Here is a 20,930-nt window from a genome sequence, read left to right on the forward strand (position 1 = left end):
GTGCCTCGTGGCTCTCACAGCCAGCTGGTTTACAGATGGGGAACTGGAGGCTTAGAGCCATGAAGTCACTTACTCAGGATCCCATGGCAATCAGTAGCAGGTCTGGAATCTGAGCCCCATATGGCTTAATGTGAGAGCCCAAGGTCTTGATTGCTGTGCCTTAGTCTTCCCAGGGCTTTCCAGGTGGCGCCAGTGGTAAAGAACCTGCTTGCCTGTACAGGAGATGTGAGAGACACAGGTTCGATCACTGGGTCAGGAAGATTCCCTGGAGAAGGGCATGGCAACCCACTCTAGTATTCTTGCCTGGGAAATCCCATGGACAGAGAAGCCTGATGGGCTACAGTCCGGCAAAGAGTCAGACATAACTGAAGCGACTTGGCACGTACACACTCTTTCCAAGGGATCTTAGTAGTCAGCAGCCTGGGCCCTTTATCTCTGAGAGGCGACTGAAGCCCCTAAATGGGAAATGACTTCCTTAAGGTTACAGAGCAGGTCTAGATAGGAGCTCAGCCTTGAACCCTCACTGCAGCCCCCTTGAGTAGAGCAGTGCAGAGGACAGCGCTATGCTGGCCTGACCCCCAGCACAGCGCATCCGCAGTGCCAAGGAGCTCCTGCGTAAGGCGGCTTGGCTCCCACGTCCTGCTTTCACTAACAACATAGTCCCCCGGGCAGCCTTTCTAAGCCTCTGCACTCTAGGCCCTGCTGACCTATTCCTCTTGCCTCCCTCGTTCCCCCAAGGTCAAGTACAAATCAGACTTGAACCTGACCAGAGGTATTGGCTGGACACCTCCTGGCTCCTACAAAGTGGAAATGGCTCGGCGGGCTGCAGAACTGGCCAACGCGAGGGGCCTGGGTCTCCAAGGGGCTTATGTAAGTAGCGGGCTGGCAGGCAAGGCCACGGGGGAAAGGCGAACTCAGTTGTTTCTTTTCAAACTTTATTTTTGGCCAAAGGTTAGCTGGCTCTAAAGATGCGTGCATTGCAGCTCAGGCAAGGTGCCTAATTTCATGGGTCTGAGATGACCAGGCGGATGACACCTGGGTTAACTTCCTGCGGGGTTTTCTCTGAAGTCACAGCCATTAGTTCTTCGGAGGCGAGCGTGCCGGGGCTACATCAATCCTGGCCACGCGGGCCAGGCTGTGCTGACTGCTTGCTCGTTACATGCGCGGAAGGGGTCAGAGCTGCGCTGTCTACCACAGTCTGGGTTTTGAACCCTACTTTGTTCAGAAGAAAGGCGCCCCGTCTAAATGAGAGATGGGCTCTGCTGCTTTCTTTTTCTTGCCGTGAGGTTCCTTTTTCTTGGGGAGGATGGAAGAGGGAGAAAGGAAGGAGAGGGCGAGCTTTTTAGACAGCTTGTCTTGTGGGAGCTTCCGCTTCACTCAGGGAGGTGTGTTTGGTTTCTGCAGGGGGGGCCGGAGGCTGTGGAGCCCAGAGATGATCAGAGCGGGTTTGTAAACCCAGATGCCACCGAGATTCTGCACGTCAAAAGGAGGAAGGCCCCACTGTTCTGAGTGGGCGGCGTCCACCCTTGGTTCTTGGGAGAGAAGCTGGAGAGGAGATCTGCACGCCAGAGACATGGCTTCAGTCGGAGCCAGCTGTGAAAACGGCGCCCCTGCCCTAGCCCTCCCTTATTAAAATAACAGCTCCCTGAAAATGGGTGGAGAATGTTGTGTTTGGTCCTCTAACACCTAGCAGTGGGTGGCTCGCCCTGTCGTGCACCTTGAGTGTCTGAGGAGTAAAGACGTAAAGGTGACCCCCACCGATGCTGAGCCGTCTGAAGGCTCTCACTTGCCAGTGTCCCAAGTGAAGGCAGGCTGTGAACACTGATTTTCTAGAAGCTACGGTTGTTGGAAGGGAAGCAAACGTCATGCACTTGAGCTTGATTCTCTCATTTCTGGGTTTCCCAGGAGGGAGCCTGAGGAAGCGGGGGCCATGCCGGTCCCTGGTGCCCTGGGCTGGGCAGCAGTGGTCTCTGCTGAGAGCCTGTGTGCTCAGAGGCTCCGGGGGCGTCCATTGCTGCCCACAGGGCCTCGCCTTGTCTGGGTGTTCACAGGACAGGCTGTGAGCCTCACAAGACACCTCAGAAGCTAGCCTCCTTCTCCATGGTGGCTTTGATCCACGTTAGGAATTTGGTCACTTGGGTGTAGACGCCTGGCCTCTTCCCACACTCCAGGCCCCAGCTCACGATCCCATAGATGTAGGAGGTGCCGTCCTTCTCACAGGTCAGAGGGCCTCCGGAGTCGCCCTATGGGAAAAGATGCAAGGGTCCACTCTGTGGTTCAGTATATACTCAGACACCCCCACCTCCTGTGAGGGGATGCTGGGGGGTGAGGGGTGGGATTGTTGGCCAGCCCTGGGGAAAGTGGCAACAAGGTTCTTCCTATGCCTCATATGATGCAGTGCTCCGAAGGGAGAGAAGCAGATACCAACCTGTGTCCTAAGTCAGAGAGGGCTTGGCAGAGAAGCCATGGGGCCAGGCCCAGGTCATACCCTGACTTCCTAACCCACCGTGACTCAGTGATGCAGGTATTACTAGGGGGCTCTCGACTTCTCATTCCATCCTGGGATCTAGCAGGGGCTGGAGGGATGCCCTGTTTGGATAGAGCACCTTCCAGGGCCTGCAGGGCACACACTGGCCAGGAAGGATGGGGTTCAGAGGCAGCATGGCCATGACGTTCAGCATGGTCTGTGGGCTGAGATTTACCAGTCTCCAAGCCAGGCTGTCCATCTGCTGGCCTGTGGGGCCTCCATTCTCACACTGTAAACCATAGGTGGCCACAGAACCCACCCGAGGGTTCTTGTGAGGACTAAGGTTTGTAAGGCTTATGGGACAGTGCATGGTTCACATTAAACCCCCAATTAGAGTGGAGAGGAGGAAGATGGTGAGGAGGGCAGGAATGAGAAGGACAGCTCACATACACACACACACACGTATGTGCTCCCACTTACACACCTGGTAGGATATTTAATGAATTATTTCTTTCAATCTTAGCCACAATCTCCCAATTTTATGGATACCCTAGTTCCATTTTATAGATTAGACACTTAATGTTGGCTAATTATTTGAGGGCAGCAGATTGAATGTTTGTGTCCTCCCTGCCCTGCTCAAATTCCTGTGTTAAAGCCTAATGTTTTATCAGAAGATAGGGCTTTGGGGAGGTAATTAGGTTGGGAGGGTGGGGACCATGCACAGGATTAGTGCCCTTGTCGAAACCTTGTGGCTCAGTTGGTATAGAGTCCACTTGCAACGCAGGAAGCCCAGATTTGATCCCTGGGTCAGGAAGATCCCCTGGAGAAGGAAATGGCAACCGACTCCAGTATTCTTGCTTGAGACATCCCATGGACAGAAAAGCCTGATGGGCTACAGTCCTTGGGGTTGCAAAGAGTCAGACACAACTGAGTGACCAAGCACGCATGCAGAAGGGACCTAGAGAGCTCTCTCTCTTTCTGCCACATGAGGACACCATGAGAAGTTGGCAGTCAGAGAGGGTCCCACTGGAACCATGCTGGCACCCTGATCTCAGTCTTCCAGCCTCCAGGACTGTGAGAAACGTCTGTTGTTTAGCCACCCAGTCTAGGTCACTTATATAGAAGCCCAGGCTGACTAAGCCATTCAGTGACTGACAGGTCACAAAGTAAAGGACAGAAGCAGGTTTCAAACCTTTGACTGTCTTTTTAAAATCCTGCAATATGTTTCCTTATCCATCTTCTAGGGACTCAGGGAAAATCACTCCCATCTGCCCATACCCTTCCTTTAAGTAGGTAGATACCTGCGGCTCCTTGGAAAAGGACAGAGGGTCACAGGAGAGCCACAGACCCTGAGAGTGACCATGATTTCCCATCCCAAAGTAGGCTCGAGGCTGCAGATCACTGTTGAGTTTCTTTGTAGGGAGGAGCTCAGGTTTGAGGGTGCCCATGCTTGCCCCCCAAAGTCCTGTCTGAGGGTGGGTGTCAGGCAGGATCTAAATTGGCTCTGGCCACAGGGGAGCCACTCAGCCAATTAGTGTATTAGGGGTAAATCTCCTTCCCCCTTCACACACACACATTTAAATCCTAATGGTGACTCAATATTGTGAATTCTCTGGCCCCTCATCTTTCTCTTTCTAACCACTGGTCTTTGCAAATGTCCCTGCTTATTGGGATTTGCAGACAAGCTGCCCAGCACTGAGGGCAGAAACACCCTCTTCACATTTTAACACAGAGGAGCAAGTTCTTGCTCTGCACTTTCCACCCAGGAGCTGTGGACCAAGATAATTTCTCTAAGCATCTGTACAATGGCGACAGTGACATCCTTCACCAGACTGGTCAGAATCAAATTCAACAACAGCGAGCAGAGTGACTGCTAGGTATTGATGCTGAGCCCTCAGAGGACAGATGTGCCCACCTTGACCGAATGGCAAGTGGGTCTCTGCCCCTCCTCCCTGCCCGGGGCTCTAAGTGCCCTCTGTGCCCCTGTGTGAGGCCCTGCTTTCTCCAAATGCCACGTGGAGTCTCTGACCTGGCAGGAGTCTTGTCCAGGCTTCTGGAGGTTTCCTGCACAAATCATGTTGTCATCGATCGAGTGGTCATAGAGTTGGCGGGAGTTGCATATTGTGTTACTGATCAGCTTGACCTTGGCATCCAGGAGGTGGCGGGACCCTTCTCCTGAGGGGCAGAGAAAAGATGTTGCCACTGTAGAGACCAGGGTGGAACCTGCCCCACCAGAAATCAGCAGTGGTCAGAAGAGGGCCACCTGCCCCAAGTTCAGGCAGTAGGGGTTTTTCTAGGAGATGGGGAGAGAAGCCTACTTGAAATGATCCTTGCCTTCCATTATTAAGAACAAGATTGGAAGGGAGGGAAATCTATTTTGAGTATTTGAGAGACACTTAAGATACTACTCCTGAATTTCCATATTACAGGGCACATGCATTGGAAGGACTGATGCTGAAGCTGAAATTCCAGTACTTTGGCCACCTGATGGGAACAGCCAACTCATTGGAAAAGACTCTGATGCTGGGAAAGGAGGAAGGCAAAAGGAAAAGAGGGCAGCAGAGGATGAGAAGGTTGGATAGCATCATCTGCTCAATGGACATGAATTTGAACAAACTCTGGGAGATAGTGAAGGACAGGGAAGCCTGACATGCTGCAGTCCATGGGGTCGCAAAGAGCTGGACACGACTTAGTTACTGAACAATAACAATATAATCTTGTCAGTACTATATCTACCTAGGAAAGGAGGAAATTCTCCATGGATGCAAGATCAATACCTGGTGAAAGTCAAGGAGTTAGGGGCTAGGGCCAAGGACAGATATGGAGATCAGAGGAGACTGTGAAGGTGATGAGATTTAACTAGAGCTAGAAAGATGGTCAGGAAGATACCCTGGAGTGGGAAATGGCAACCCACTCCAGTGTTCTTGCCTGGAAAATCCCACAGACATTGAAGCCTGGTAGGCTACTGTCCATGGGGTTGCAAAGAGTCTGACATGACTGAGCACATACACAGAAAGCTGGGGCAATCTCTTTCTTTTGATAAGTCATTTTGAATGTAACTCTGATTTCTAGTCCTGGAGGGCAGTTGAATGTGACCCTTTCCTGTCTGGTGGATGTAAGTCACCTGAGTGGCAGGAGAATGCATGGCCACACTCACCTGTTTCTGTGACACCCCAGCCGGAGATATAGCACTCAGTCCCAGAGAGAAAGGGACCGTCGGGCAAACAGACAGTTTTCACATATTTGGATTCCAGGGCACAATGACCATCCACTGGCTTTAGCTTGAGCAAGGCTAGGTAGAGAGAGGGGAAATGGGTGATGAAACCCTCTCTGTCAAAGAAGCATTAGCTTCAGCTCGATTGGAAGGTGGTTGTAGGAAAACCCTACTCCCAATACCCCAAATTCTTCTGTCATCATTTCATGCTTTTAACCTTCACCTGGGGAGGAGTCATAACACTTCAGGCTGAGAGTAATGCTAAGGAACAATAACTGAGTTTGAAATCATTTTGAATACCATTTTGGAAAAACAGGCTTTAAGTGGGGGGAAAGATGTTGAGGACAGAAGAGCCTAGTCGGCTCCCGTCCAAAGGGTCGCACAGAGTCGGACACGACTGAAGCAACTTAGCATGCGTGCACAGTGTTGAGAAGGGAGAGTGAGAAGTGTGTGAATGAAGAAATACAGAACTAAGGAGCAAGAAGCATAAGTACATCATTGCCTACCAGGTGCCAGATGTACATGGGACATATGTACATCATGTCACTTAGCACACAGGGGAAGTGAACAGCTGGACATCAGTGTCCCTGTTTCACAGAAGAGGGAATTGAGACTTAGAAGGGTGAAACCGGTTAGGAAGTGGGGGAGTAGGGATTCAAGACTGAGCTCTGCACAGCACACCGTTCTTTGCATCGGATGTTCCTTCCCCTCAGTTTAAAAGTTTGTGCACATTTATCTGCAACACTAACATAGACCTTTCAGAACTAAAACGCCCTGGAAGAAATGCTCTACCTTACAGGGTCTATGAAAGACCTGCGCAGAGCACCTTCCAAAACCAAGCCTCAACTTTCTGTCAGTAGAGAAATCCACCCAGGACAAGAGAAGCAGGAAAGCCACAATAGAAGAGAAGAGACTTGCCAATATCGTTGTAGGGAATGTCGTCTATTTCAATATAGTGGCTGTACTTGAAAATCTTCTGCACCCCAAAGCTCTGCTCATGGAATTCCGTCTTCGTCAGGTCCTGGTCTCCAAGTACCACTTTCAGATATTTGGTTTTTATCCTGTAAGAGGAAAGTATAATGATCAGGAACTAGTCCTGGAATTTGAGAGGCTGGAGCCACACCCGTGAGCTGTGACCTTTGACAGATGACCTGACTTCTCGCCCGGTGGCATCCTCATCTGTAATCATGGTCTTGCTCACAGAGCTCTCCTGCCGGTCATTCAGCAGTCAGTTTTGAGGCTTGACTGTCATAACACATGTAATGCATGTGGTAAGCATTCTACACACGGGAGCTTTCTTCTGTTGTCTGGTTTTAAGGAGACACACTTTTGCCCTTGGAGCTAGGTTAGACCCCCTAGTCCTGCCAGAGTTGTCAAGATGCTGATCAGATGGGAAGGGGACAGCACCCCCTGGGGATTCTGGCCACCCTGGCCTCTGCTCGCAGCAGGCGCTTACTCAGTGCAGTGGGCAGCAGTCAGCACCCAGCACGGGTGGATCAGCGCCCCCCCACAGTAGTGGCCCTGGGGCATGGAGACGGTCAGTCGTAGGGAGGTCTGCAGGGATGCCTGCCACGGGTGCTTGCCGGCCGTGCTCTTAAAGCCTCCAAAGATCCTCTTGACCTTCTTCTCTGCTATCTCCGTCCTCCCGCAGGACCCAAACTCAGGAAACTTGGTCAAGGGCTCAGTGGGTCTTCCCTCTGGGTTGGCAACGTCTGTAAAACACAGAGAAATAAATCACACTTCCACCCTCCCTCTGGGGTCTCAGAAGGACCTTATCAGAGATATGGCTCTGCCTTAGAAGCTGAGCTACTGTCCAGAACTAAGAGACCGTACTGGTGCATACAGGATGAGCACGTGCAATTAACATTTGTTGGCAGAATTCCCTGATGGTCCAGTGGTTAAGACTCCGTGCTCTCACTGCTAAAGGCCCAGATTCAATCCCTGGTCGAGGACGGAAGATCCCACAAGTCCACTCGGTATAGTGAAAAAAAAAGAACACCTGCATGCTTATACATACCCTTAAAAATTTGTTGAGCACATTGATTAACACAAAGCAAGTCTATAGAATTAATGATGAAGATACTGCTTTTTCCTTCTTATTTTGATGTGCATACAAACACATAGAAATGTGTATGATTTGTATATGGAATCTAAAAAATACAACGAATTAGAGAATATAACAAAAAAGAAGCAGACTCGGATATAGAGTATGAACTAGTGCTTAGCAGTGGGGAGACAGGGAGGAGAGGCAAGACAGGGATTAAAAGGGACAAACTATTAGGTATACAATAAACTACAGGGGGTTATTTTGTTGTACAACGGGTGGAATATAGTCCATATTTAAAATAACTATAAATATAGTTCAACATTTAGAAATTGTGAATCCTTCTAGTATATACCTGTAACTCACATTAACACTGTATAGCAAGAGGATTTCAACAAAACATGCAAATAAGTATCAGTTAGAAATCCATCTCTGGTAGTTTAGTTGCTAAGTTGTGTCCAACTCCTTGGACTGTAGCCCACCAAGTTCCCCTGTCCATGGGATTTTCCAGGCAAGAATACTGGAGTGGGTTGCCATTTCCTTCTCCAGGGGATCTTCCAGACCCAGGAATCAAACAGGTCTCATGCATTGCAGGCAGATTCTTTACTGACCTCCAGTTATGTATTTAACTATGTTAATGCACACATAGATTTTTGAAGGCTTTTTTGGTGCCTAGGGGAAGATACCCAGATGACAGAGTTGGGTAGATGAGACATTTGCACAGATTATTGTCAATCAAAGGAAAGAGCAATAAGAGTTGTAGGGTGGTGCCCAGTCCATTTCATGAGGTTTGTAAGGAGTGAAAGGTAGCGCTTCACTTGGTAGGTCATGGAGGACTTTCTGGAGGAGTGATTGAAAGTCACAGTTGCTCAGTCATGTCTGACTCTTTGTGACCCCACAGACTATAGCCAACCAAGATCCTCGGTCCATGGAATTCTCCAGGCAAGAATTCTAGAGTGGGTAGCCACTCCCTTCTCCAGGGGATCTTCCTGACCAAGGGACTGAACGCAGCTCTCCTGCACTGCAGGTGGATTCTTTACCATTTGAGCCAGGAGGAGTGATTACTTGGGGTGATTCTCAAAGAATGGTTAGATATGGACAAGAGCGAACGTGGGACAGAGCAAAGGCACAAAAATGAAACTGTTCAGGGAAGCAATTCCACTGATCAGGGCAGGAGGGTGCATAGCTTCAGATGTGGGTAGAGAAGTGGACCAAGGCAGACTTTTAGAAAGACCGTGAAGCTGGAACTCAGTCCATGTTGTATCCTGAGAGGCTGTGGAGGCTCAGCCAATGTTTGATCCCCACTGTACACTGAAGGCCTGGCACAGCGCCTGGCATACGGCACGCAAGCAGCCAGTATTTGCTGAGTGCACTGACTGGGAGCCAGGAGGCCTGAGTTTGCAAAGCTGTCCAGGTCTGCTCGGCCTGGGAGCAGAGGGTCGGGGAGCTGGGTTGCCACCAGGTTGGCAAATGGTGAAGCAGGTGTGGAGGGAGAGTAAGGGTCGGGGAGAGAGAGAGTTCCAGGAACTTCTGTGGATCTACAACCTCCCCACTCCCAGACCTCCAGATAGCCACAGTCTTACCTAGGGCAGAGCAGGCAGGGACATCACAGTACTCCCATTTCACCTTCACATTGTTTACTTTAATGAAACACCAGGGCTTTTTGTCTCCATCTGGGTTTCTAAAAAACAAACAACAAAGTAAGCCGGGGTTGAGGCTTGGTGAACCCACTGGACTTCATTAAAGGACCTTTGGGTAAAAGAATATCAAGTTCTTACACCCTCTGCCCCCCCATACCCAGAGCTAACTTCCATTCCATTCCTCCAACAGGTTAGCAAATCTTGGCATATAAGCGTGGTTATAGCTCTGGGACCAAGTTAACTTCTGGAGGGGAATCTCAATAACCAGAAAGTAGTTCACAAACATTATGCCAGATCCACAAGACACAAATTGTTTTGCAGGAAAATAAATGATATCCCTATTAAAGACCCTTCTTTGTTAGGAACATGAAATAAATACAGAAACAGGGCGAGAGAAAGGCTCCTTTGCCCAAAGTTTCAAATTTTGAGCCTGAGAATTCTCTGAGAGAGGCTACCCTGCAGACAATCCCATGGAAGGAACAGCTCAAGATCAACGAAAGTGGAAGGGAACTTGTGTGTTGTACAAGGGAAATCCTTCTGCTTAATGGAACCAGTTGAAAGCCATACACAAAATCCCCGTTTCTATATGGAGACCGTATAGAATGTCCTTGGCCTTGGTCAGACAATGAGCAGAGGGAGGAAGGCAACAGAATGGTCTGGAGGCAGCAGATGGGGAAGAAGGTAACTAGTCATCACCAGGGATGGAAATAACATTATTCTTTTCTGGGAAAGCCTGCACATCCTTGTGGCAGAGACTGTAAGGCTCACCAAACCTTTCGTTTCCTCCTCTGATGTTCCGTTTCTCCCTTGAAGTTTGTGTGGGACCATGTGACTATTTCTGGTCAATGAAATACGTGTGCTGAAATGATGTGTCACTTCTAGGTTGAGGAGGTAAAAATCTCATCCTCCATATTCCAGGCTCTCCTTGCCCTCCCTGGATATTTGAGTAACTCTGTGGAGTTACCCAACCTACATGACACATGCAGTGTGAGTGAGAAATAAACACTGATGTTTTCAAGCCACTGGGGCTTGGGGTTGTTCATTACAGCAGCATAACCTAATCTATACTGAGTTGGAAAATCTTCCTATTGATAGTAAGCTGATGAGTTTCAGTGTTCCATTTCAAAATCTCTAAGCTGACTCAGGAAAACTAGGAGCAAGGTGAAGGGACAAGCAAATCCTCACCCTGACAAGTAGCCAAGGCTGAGCAGAGACGTAGGTGAGTTTTACCTGCAGAAATTGTGCTCCCCAATCCCGTGGGCCTCAGCGTCCTCCATAAACATGTTGTACTTCTCCTGCAAGAGGAGGTGGGAGTTCCAGTAAAGGCACGTGTGCTGGTGGATGGTCTTACTCACTCTCCCTCGGTAAGAGTAGCCGTCGTCAACGTAGCAGTCATCAGGACCTCGGAGAGAGCAGGCAAGGATGTGAGAGCTGAGGCCAACGCGTGCCGCACCCGGAAAGGACTTGTCAGCTGTATCAGGTGTGAGAGGACTGGCCTAGATACAGATCACCCTGAGATTCCACCACAGGTCCCAGAAAGAAGGTGGCTTGCAAATGTTCCACCTTCAACCCAGTTTAAAAACACAATCTCATGGGGGTTGGGGATGGGAACTGAATTCTTTAATTTTGGCTCAAACAAGAACTGGTGCACTGAGGGGCATTGAGGTAGGTGCATTGAGGACTGAGGATGCCCAGATGTATTTGACTTGCCTACATATATCCCCGTTGATTACATCCTTTACATGGAGCAGGACACACCCTATGCCCTTTGGTTGGAAGGCTGAGGCAATAGCAGCGCTTGGGAATCTTGACTTGAATCCTGTTCTGCCAAGTCCCCAACAGATAAAGGATTCCAGAGGCCTCCTGTGTGGCTCTGAGATTCTGGAGAAGTGGTGGTAGAGACCCATACCTATTTCACAGAGCTTCCCCTTGAACTGGTCAGGACAGGCACAGGTGAACTTGGACCTCCGCCTCTGCCGGGAGCAGGTGCCACCGTTTTGGCAGGGATTTGGCCTGCACACAGGAACCACTGTGAACACAGGGAGTGGGTCCAGGAAGACTCTTTAGGAGGAGTTGCAGCTACATCTGAGCTGATGAGGAGATGTTGGTGGCACCTTTCTGGTGTCCATCCTTTCACAGAAGGTGGGTCACCAAAGGGGAAAGAGACCCACTGGCATGCTAGTAAACATACACACACACCCTAAGGATGTAAACAAACGTGGGTGAGACAGTATGACAGAGGCCAGCAAAAGTGAGTATATAAGCAGACACGTCGTTCAGTGAAAAACAGCAAGATGCATGGACTGAGCAGGAATTTGGGGCCAGTCTGAGCTAGACTGAAACTTAGCTCTGCCCCTTGATAGCTGTGTAACCATGAGCAAGTTAGCTAACCTCTCTGAACTTCAATTTCTTCATCTGTAAAACTCTTTCTTGTAGTGTTTTTGGGAGAATGTGAGAGAGAATGTAAGTCTCCTGGGACAATGCCTGACTCGCAGCAGTGGATAAATATACATGACCCGTTCTAGGAACAGACTCGGAGAAGGCAATGGCACCCCACTCCAGTACTCTTGCCCAGAAAATCCCATGGATGGAGGAGCCTGGTAGGTTGCAGTCGATGGGATCACTACGAGTCGGACACGAACTACGAGTCAGACACGAACTGAGCGACTTCACTTTCACTTTTCACTTCCATGCATTGGAGGAGGAAATGGCAACCCACTCCAGTGTTCTTGCCTAGAGAATCCCAGGGATGGGGGAGCCTGGTGGGTTGTCGTCTATGGGGTCGCACAGAGTCAGACACAACTGAAACGACTTAGCAGCAGCAGCAGGAATAGACTGGGGCTTACTTCCTAGCAGCGGATTTCAAGATGATTTTTTTTATGGGAAGGCACACAGACTGGTCAATTCCCACTGGACTCTCCAGGGATAGTGAATATTAAAAAGTCTTCGTTAAAAGGGCCATCAAAACTTTGGGTTGGTATCTGGACTTCACACAGTAGGATACTGACATCCTAGGCATAAGTCAGGGTAGAGAGAGCTTAGCATAGAATAGGCTTCCAGAACTTACCTCTGGAGCAGTCTGAGCCCCTGTAAGGGTGTTTGCAGGCACAGCGGTGGTAAGGAGGACTCTGAGTAATGAGACAGTCTCCCCGGCCACAGGGGTTGGTTTTGCACTTGTTTTGCACTGTGGGAGACCAATAGAGAAGTTTTGCCAGGTACAGGATGTTATTTGGGGCACATTTTACATTGAAAGGTACTTGCACAGTACAATATTTAGGAGGTGGTCCTGGGAGAGGTGGTGATGGTGACTGGTAGAGCATGTGCCCTTGTCCATGGTTCTGAAACACCATGCTACCACCCCCCCGCCCCCATCCCTCACACTCCCCCCTACCCCAAGAAAATTTCCCTCATCCTTGGGTCATGGATGATTGCTTCCCAGTTCCTTAAGAGTTCCTACTGCTCATAGCCTTTATTATTCTATCTTTATGAGCACTTTGATAATTTTAAAACTTCAACAAATCCAAATGGATCTGCAATTTGAGCTTCTCCACTTTATGCTGATTTTATGTTCCATTTACAATTTTGTCACTCTTCCAAGAAGTGGAGGATAAGCTCAGATACTGTGCTTGTGCCTGATTTCCCAAACCATCCTGAAGCATTTATTTAGACTTTGTGGTGTTGAAAATGATAGGACGGACTTCCCTGGTGGCCTAGGGGCTAAGATTCCATGCTTCCAGTACAGGGGGCCTGGGTTTGATTCCTGGATGGGGAACTAGATCCCACATGCTACAGTTAAGAGTTTGAATGCCACAACCAAAGATCTCACGTGCCCCAACTAAGACCCAGCACAACCAAATAAATAAATGAATATTTTTTTAAGAAAATGGTAGGAATAATTGAAAAGGGCACAGAGAAAAGAAGTCAACCTCAAAACCCTCACTGTCTCCCCCACCCCAGTTATATGGTCACTAGATAGGATGGAATCCAGGTTTTCTCTAAGGGTATAATTGGCCCAAAAGAATTCTATTCCCAATACCTTATCACCTCATGCTATGCCCACAAGAGGTCACTAAAGGCAGACACAGCTTTTATCAGAGTCTTCATGAGTGAGGATGGCAGGAAGAGAGAATCAGGCCCCTGCTGGAATCAGGCCCCAGATCTCTAATTCCTGCTCTTCTCCCAACTAGATGTGTGACCGTGTACAAGTCCTCTGTGTACTCTGGTCTCCCTTTCTCTAACAGGATTGGGCCTTATGTGCCCTGAGCACCTTCCTGCTCCCCTATTTGAGAACACTGTTCTGTTGAAGTTGGTCTAAACACTCTCAACAACAGTAATAACAAGCCCTGATCAGGATCCAGTTTTTATCTCCTCAGTGTTCTCATCTGTGGAATGGACATATTAGTCCAATCTAACACGTGGGGATGAGGACTCAGGAAGATGTTGCCTTGACCGGGCTGAGGAATCCTTTATGCATAATATAATATGTGTGGTTTTCAGCCTTTCCATGGGATTTCTGAGAGCCTTCATTAACCCCCTAGAAAGTGCCTGTTATTCAACTTGGAGGAAAGAGTGGATCTGGTGAAGGTACACTCACCATTCTGACATCTGTTTCCAGAGAAAGGGTCCGGACAGCGGCACGTGAAGGTGGCCCCACTGACGAGGCAGTCCCCACCATTTGTACAGGGGTTGGACAGGCATGGGTCTAAAGCACATGAGCAGAAGTCAAGGTTTGCAATGAAAAGCAGGCAAGACACCCCACTTCGCTCATGGGATTTCTGCCTCCTGCCCCCAAATAAAAGAGGAACTACAGAGCCAGTTATCAGGGAAAGGGGGAAACATGCTTTGCCCTTAAAGATCCAGGAACACTGCCATCACAAGGGCAGAGGGAGGGATTCGGGTTAGTAAGAGGAGAGGCGAGAAGGAATCGTGCCTGTCTCCCTCGGCCTGGCTTTGGATGGGGCCTTTCTCCTGGAGTAACTCCCCTTTCCCATCATCACTGTCTCTCTCCTCCCAGTCTCGCTGGGAGTGCCACGGGGTCTGTCTCTGATGCTGAAGGCATTTCACAAGCCTGAAGACCTCCCCTACTCCCAGTGCCCAGGGGTGGAGGTCAGGAGCGGGGAACGAAAACCCACCCCTAATGAAACACCAGCCTTCTGAACATCAGGAAAGAAGACCAAAGGCAAGAGGGGGACAGAAGAATTGACGGCGAGGAGGAAATGACCCAGTGGCCTTCATCTTTCTTCAACTACTTGTTCAGTTAGATTTTGTCATATTTCATCTGTGCCTTTGGCTTTTCATGGCTGTCTGAATGGATCTTCCCTTGGGGAATTCTTTATCCTTCTGTTCACACACATTGTTCTTTGGTTCAGGAACTAGGATCCCTGGGCCTGGCTCTTGTTTTGATGGTCCCTTCTGATGTTCCCCTGATGCCCCGGATCTTGGCCCTGCCTTCCAGGCCACTTCGCAGTTACACAGCTTTTATTCCAGCTGCTAAGTGCTTTCCATTCCTTCTCCTGGTTTAGTCACGTGCCTGTGCTTAGGCCCCGCTTCTCATTTTCCTTTCTGTCCCTTTGCGTGGGTTAAGAAGCCATGGAAACAAAAACAAAGGTGGCCGAAGCACATGTGTGAATACACGCATGCACACGCACAACCTAACAACCGTGCAAAGCTTCCAAAGAGCGGAAAGAGAAAGGAAGACACAGCGCAGCTGAAGGGGAAGTCCCAATGCCAGCTGTGCATTAGCTACAGTCTGCTGCCTGACGCTAACCGAAATTCTTCTGCATAATTAGGACCCGCATGTCATGAAAGCTCTGGGAATGACTTTGAACATGACTAACCCACAGGGTCGGGAGACCTGAATGACGATGCACTAACTTGCTGTGTGATCTTGGCTAAGTCAGCTCCCCTCGGCCTCACTTGCTTCCCCTGTCATTTGAGGATGGAAGAGATGGTCTCAAACAACCTCTCCAGTTTTCACAGTATATGATTCTAACTGAAAAAAAAAAAAAAAAACAACCCAAAAAGCCACTCTAAATAACTTTTTCCAAAACCTATTTTATGATCCCATTCAGCGAGGAGGTGGTGAGCCCTTGCATGTGGTCATATGTAAACTCCCTGCTGGGTGGGCTGCTCTCCTTTCGGGAGGGCCCCCAAACAGCTTTGGTACCCACCATCCTCTTCGTAGTACCAGTCAGGGTTGTCAGAATAGGCAGAGGTACTGCTGGCGTTCTCTTCCTGGTTATTATACTCTTGGCTGTACTCATACTGGTCAGGAGTCCAATCTACAGACATGGGAACAGGACAGAAGAAACCCTAATTGTTAGACTTAAAGAAGCCACCATTTTATTTCACTGAAAACCCCATTTTCTGAAGATTTCTAGGTCCTAAAAGAGGCTTCCTGTGTCTTTTCAGCTCCTGACACTAATAGGGTGTATAGAAGGGGTCAAGCATTGTGAATTTTCATTTGAGGGGGTTGTTATGACCCAGTGATCCAGTACTGGCACTTGGCAAGGTCAAGAGTACGTGATTGGAAATGGGAAGAAGATGTCAAGTTCTGGCTTTTCGCTAACCATGACCTGGGACACAAGCCAACTGTGTTCTCGGTGCCTCAGTTTCCTCACCTGTAACAGGAAGATGACTGGGGTCTAGGAATCCTCCAAGTTGCTATACAGATCTGCCCAGGGTCAGATCCAGGGGCACTTGGATGCCTTGTTGGGTGGTTCTATGAATGAAATTTCTCAGTGGGACTTTACCAGTCACTTCAGCTCAATCAAGTCAAAGAAATTTGTCACCTCCCTTTCGGTCACAGCATCAAACTGCTCCCAAGTTATTTCTATAGAGTCATCATAACCGTTAATATTTACTGAGTCTTTACTGTGTACCAGGCTCGGTACTAAGCATTTTACATGAACCATCCCATTTCATTCTCCTGAAAATCTAGGAAGTGTATTATTATCTCTACTTTAAACCACACACTAATAGATGTAGCTTATGAACAAAGGCAGCTTATCTCCGCACAACCCCTAAAGTGCACACTCTCCACTTCTTCAGCAGGCCTCTCACACTGCCTCAGAGAATTCACACTTGCCCTTGTCAAAGGGGTCCAGTCATTCCCACTGCACATCCAGCCTGTTAATTAGGAATCACCCAAGAACAACCTTGAGAAGGTTCACAGATCCTGCCCACTGAGAGAAAGGGCCGTGTGTGGCCTTGGCCATGGTGGTAAATCTCACACTAGACCAGTCCACTGGGGAAAGCAGGTGTGTGTAAGGCTGGACCCAAGCTCTTTGTTGTCCGGGGCTTTGGAAGATGTTGGTAGCTCTGCAACTGACAGAGAGAAGTTTGGGATTTAGGAGAAGTAGGGTTGACTTTGCTCTCGCCAGCTGGTAGGAGTGTGGCAAGCCGGCAAGCTGAAGCTGCAAGAAAGCCCTCCGGAGATGCATATGATAATGACGTAGGGGCAAATGCAGATAGCCGACTTGAAAGGGCACTCCCACAGAGCCAGCTGATGGCTCGGAGGATGCCACTTTACCTAAGCCTGATTATCAATCACATTATCTTACTGGTCTCTCAGTCATTCCCTGATAGTCTTTATCGCTCTAGCCTTTGAAAAATCGACTTTTGCACAATGGCTGTTTTATATTTCCCATTAAAATGGAACTATCTTTTTATTTCCTTTTTGAATACGCCAACTCTGGTTCCTTGCCAAAGTTTCACCTCATTTATCACACTGTCAAGTCAAGACTCCCTTTGCTTCCTCATTATTTCGCTCGAGCCGCTTTTCCCCACTATGAAAATGCTCCCAGAGGAGGCCACCTTCCCAGGCAAGAGGATCTAGGTTGAAGATAAGGCCATTGTCTTCCTGGGGCAAATCAAGTTTCTTTCCAGCTAGCTTAATAAAGTAGAGAAAGAGAGGGAGAGTGTGAAGGGAAAAAAATGTTTTTCTGAATTTGACATGAAAGATTTCAAACTGACATTTTTCAGAGACAATGGGTTTGGTAATGAGATGATGGCCCCATTTCTTTCTTTCTTTTTTCTTTGGAGAATTGATTTTTGTTTTCCAACAGGTGTTTAGAGATCAGCACCTTCGAATTGCTCCTGTAATTTCTCCCATCACTCCCACAAGTTGAGGGTCAGACTGGCTGATCTTGGTTAGACCATTGCAGATATTTGGAAATGAGGGGAGGTTTTTATAGATAGATGGAATGGTATGATTTTTCCAGATGACGAGGGATGGATGAAATGTGTGCTGGAGGGCTTTGACTTGAATCCAGCTCTATTTACAAGGCCTCCTCACCCCTCAGTGAAGCTAAGGAGGGAATGAAACACGTAGATATTGATTATCATCCTGCTAAGCAAGGCAGTGTGTGTGTGTGTGCTCACTCGGATCCGACTCTTTGTGACCCCAGGGACTGTAGCAGCCAGGCTCCTCTGTCCATGGGATTTCCCAAGCAAGAATACTGGAGTGGGTTGCCATTTCCTTCTCCAGGGGGTCTTTATGACCCAGGGATCAAGCCCACGTCTCCAGTATTGCAGGCAGATTCTTTACTGCTGAGCCACCAGGGAAGTTAAGCTGGGGGCAGGGGTTGGGGGACACAAAGTAGATTTTTTACTATATTGGGGTCAGCATCCCTGACCCTCACATTGTTCAAGGGCCGACTATATCATGTAGTAATAACAAACAGACCCACATAGCTTGATTAATATTCAGTTGCTGGTGGGATACAAATTCTAGATACTAGAACTCCTCAATGGCTCAGCTGATTGCAGAATTTTAGGTTGCATGGCTCAATCTCAGAGGGCATAGCTCTTGTACTTCATATTTAACATGGTCTATCTGATTTGTTTCCTCCAACTGCATAGTTGGCTTCTTAAGAGTAAGAGCCATGTCGGTTCCTCTCTTTCGCTCCACAGTGCCCAACACAGAGCCCTATTAGCCCCTGACATATGTATTTGATAGATCAAGCTTTCCCTCGGGGGCCAAGCCTCCCTTCCTTCTGATCAGCCGACACACGGTGGGCACACGGCTCTGCCAGCAAAGATGGTGTCTGTCTGGTTTAGAGTAAACAGAGAATTCAGGAGAGAAACTGTGAGACTTGGGTCATAGATATTTGGTGAAGACAGTGCCTGATGAGCTTGACAGCAGTATAGACATTTGTCCAAGGGCTTACCTGGGGAGAGAGGGATTGCATGCAGCCCGACATGAAATTTGGTTCCATTGGCAGATTTTAAAAAATCACTCCAGGTTCAAATACAGATTATCAGAAACTTTCTCTAGTCTACAGAAAAGGAGAAAGCTTTGAGGGAAGAATGGGGCAGCTGTCAGAAGTATTTCATATCAGGTATAAAAAGAAACCCTTGTGGATTTGTCTAATTATCAGAGTCTGCTTTTAGAATTTATCAGGAAGAATGGTAAGAGTATCTTAACTCCAATAATCCAAATAAGAGGTTATTACACACTCACTATTTTCTATGTATTGGTGACTATACTAAATAAATGTGATTTCACACAATCTGTTTAACCTTAACAAAACAAAACCCTAATGGCATAGGTCTTCTTATTTCTATTTCACAGAAAAGGAAAAGTTAGGGCAGAAGGAGATGATATCAGAACCCCAGTCTACCTGACTCCAGTCTAGTTTGCTTTTTATGAGCCCGGGAGCCTCTTGTGGGTTTGTGTTTCCTGAAAGTCCATGGGTTTTAGCTTCTAGGAAGTAACATGCATTGGGAAATCTCCTTTGGCACGTGCTCCAGGTCCCTGGACTGGGATTATCGTGGTCCCTACAGAAAAACTCCAGAGTTCCTAGGATGGGGCTCTGCAGCTGTTTGGGTTAAAGAGCTCGCCAGATGTGTGGAACGGAGTAGAAATCCCTGGAACGCTGTCCCTGTTGGCACCATCCATCACTGTGGCACAAACCATTCCTCCGAGGGCCGCCCCCAAACCCCAGCCCTGTCAGCCTGCATTTGACGCTTCCAATCGGCTGACAGGGCAAGCCCAGCAGAGACCCTTGCTGGCAGGTGGCAGGACAGCTGATGGATGCGCTCAGCCTGTGTTGCTGGGCCCAGTCTAGCCGGCTTTGAAGAGGCATTTCCATAGGCTTGTGGGCTGTTGTGTCACCTGCTTTGGGGAGATGGGCAGAGTCTGTGTTGTTTGATGGCCACCTCCTCTGCCACCCGTTGGGGACTGTGTCCTGGCCCCGTCTGTGCCAGCCAGGCCGTCACCACGCACTGACTCCAGCAGGATCAACCACAGCAGCAGCTTGCCCATGGACATGAGCACAGTGTATCTCTGGCCCCACATTGTCTAAAGATGGCGGGGAATCTGACAAAATTCCATCAAAGTATAACCCTCAGATGAAATTAAATCAGACACAAACAGAGGAGTCTTTAGAACCTAACCTGTTCTTTGCAGACAGACCCAGTCACGACATCTCACCTCATTCCACAGCCACAGGCTGACCGAACACCTTGAGAGGGACTCGGAAAACTGTGGGTGGCCTGCTCCAAGGTCCCTTCTTCTACTCACTGAACTCTCAGAAGCCATTGGCAGAGTTCTTATAAAGTCCAGAAGCTCAGCATGTTAAATTCCACTCTTTCCACTCCCTATTGCTGTTGTTTAGTCGTAAGTCGTGGCCGACTCTTTGAGAGCCCGTGGACTGCAGCACGCCAGGCTTCCCTGTCCTTCCCTGTCTCCTGGAGTTTGCTCAAACTCATGTCCATTAAGTGGTTTTTCAGCCTGTGCTTGAATACCACCAGGGATGGAGAACACACTATTTTCCAAGAGCCCCAAAGCCCACTGAGATTTTTTTTGAGAACTCTGATGATCTACTATTTGCAGATTAAATCTGACACTATAGTTTCCAATCTGTTTAATTAAAACTGAGAGCTTTGTGGACGCAAAGTCCCTTTTCTGTGACGTCTGTTCAGCAGAACCACTGCATATAGTCCACGTTCTTTACGCTGTTCACTGCACAATCCAGGGCATCGTAAACATAGAGTCATTGTAGATGTCTTTTGCAACTTTCTGGCAGGTGGCAGTAAAGTGTGTTGAGGTAGATATCCCTCTTAATTCCCACAAAGGCTACCTCATGGACTAAGGGTGGGGCTGCTCTTCAAATACATGGAGAGTGAGGTCCCTTGAGACTTCAACGTCCTGTTTCTTCTTCTGTGTGACCACACAGTTCTGCAGCTGTGTCTCCTGGACACCCAGACTACAGCAGCCCATTCAGTGGTGCCTGAGAAGTTTTGTGCAGAAGGCTGGGGTGGGGGCAGCTCATCCCATCTCTGGACTTTGGACCTTCCCTGGATTCCACATGTGGACACTGCTGGTCTGGCCATCCAAGGGAGCCCTCCCTGAAATACGATCCTTCCAAGGAATTACATGTTGTTGAATTCAACACTCTCTTGTGCTTTGAGCAAAGACCCCGATCCTTTCAAACCCCAGCATGCCACACTCATGTATATTTCTTACCAGTTTCACAAATGTTCCCTAAGCACATGGGGTGGGATAAGGTCGCTTGCCTTGAGCTGGCACAAGTCTGTCTGCCCATGTAGGGCTTTGCTGCC

At 48.6% G+C, this 20,930-nt stretch overlaps 2 protein-coding genes across 7 annotated transcripts in view; one reads left to right on the plus strand and one right to left on the minus strand.

The window, feature by feature from the left end:
* Nucleotides 1–1,655, plus strand: part of NRAP (nebulin related anchoring protein) — a 75,662-nt gene extending 74,007 nt beyond the window's left edge. For all 6 annotated transcript variants that reach the window (XM_070363472.1, XM_070363475.1, XM_070363471.1 and 3 more), the window contains 2 exons: nucleotides 739–870; nucleotides 1,405–1,655. In XM_070363472.1, the coding sequence (XP_070219573.1) occupies nucleotides 739–870; nucleotides 1,405–1,509 (237 nt within the window). In that variant the 3' untranslated portion in view covers nucleotides 1,510–1,655. The remainder of the gene's footprint in view (nucleotides 1–738; nucleotides 871–1,404) is intronic.
* Nucleotides 1,656–2,078: 423 nt separating this feature from the next.
* On the minus strand, nucleotides 2,079–19,024 carry HABP2 (hyaluronan binding protein 2). The gene is made up of 11 exons (XM_005888654.2): nucleotides 15,536–19,024; nucleotides 13,960–14,067; nucleotides 12,433–12,549; nucleotides 11,275–11,394; nucleotides 10,596–10,767; nucleotides 9,309–9,406; nucleotides 7,138–7,393; nucleotides 6,600–6,742; nucleotides 5,625–5,759; nucleotides 4,497–4,642; nucleotides 2,079–2,243 (listed from the first exon to the last, which is right to left on the minus strand). Exons 1-11 carry the CDS (start codon nucleotides 15,654–15,656, stop codon nucleotides 2,079–2,081), a joined length of 1,581 nt encoding a protein of 526 aa, XP_005888716.2. The 5' UTR covers nucleotides 15,657–19,024.
* Between the last annotated feature and the right edge of the window lie 1,906 nt (nucleotides 19,025–20,930).

This window comes from Bos mutus, chromosome 26 (genome assembly GCF_027580195.1).
Source record: "Bos mutus isolate GX-2022 chromosome 26, NWIPB_WYAK_1.1, whole genome shotgun sequence".
NCBI lineage: Eukaryota > Metazoa > Chordata > Mammalia > Artiodactyla > Bovidae > Bos > Bos mutus.

What these genes read in the sequence shown, in the direction of transcription:
- HABP2 (XM_005888654.2), bottom strand. Translation starts at nt 15,656, where the DNA reads ATGTCTGTAGATTGGACTCCTGACCAGTATGAGTACAGCCAAGAGTAT. An exon ending in GGGCTCAGACTGCTCCAGAG is followed by an intron (nt 11,395 to 12,432) that starts GTAAGTTCTGGA and finishes CTGTGTTCACAG; the next exon opens with TGGTTCCTGTGTGCAGGCCA. An exon ending in CATTCCCTACAACGATATTG is followed by an intron (nt 5,760 to 6,599) that starts GCAAGTCTCTTC and finishes CTCTCTACCTAG; the next exon opens with CCTTGCTCAAGCTAAAGCCA.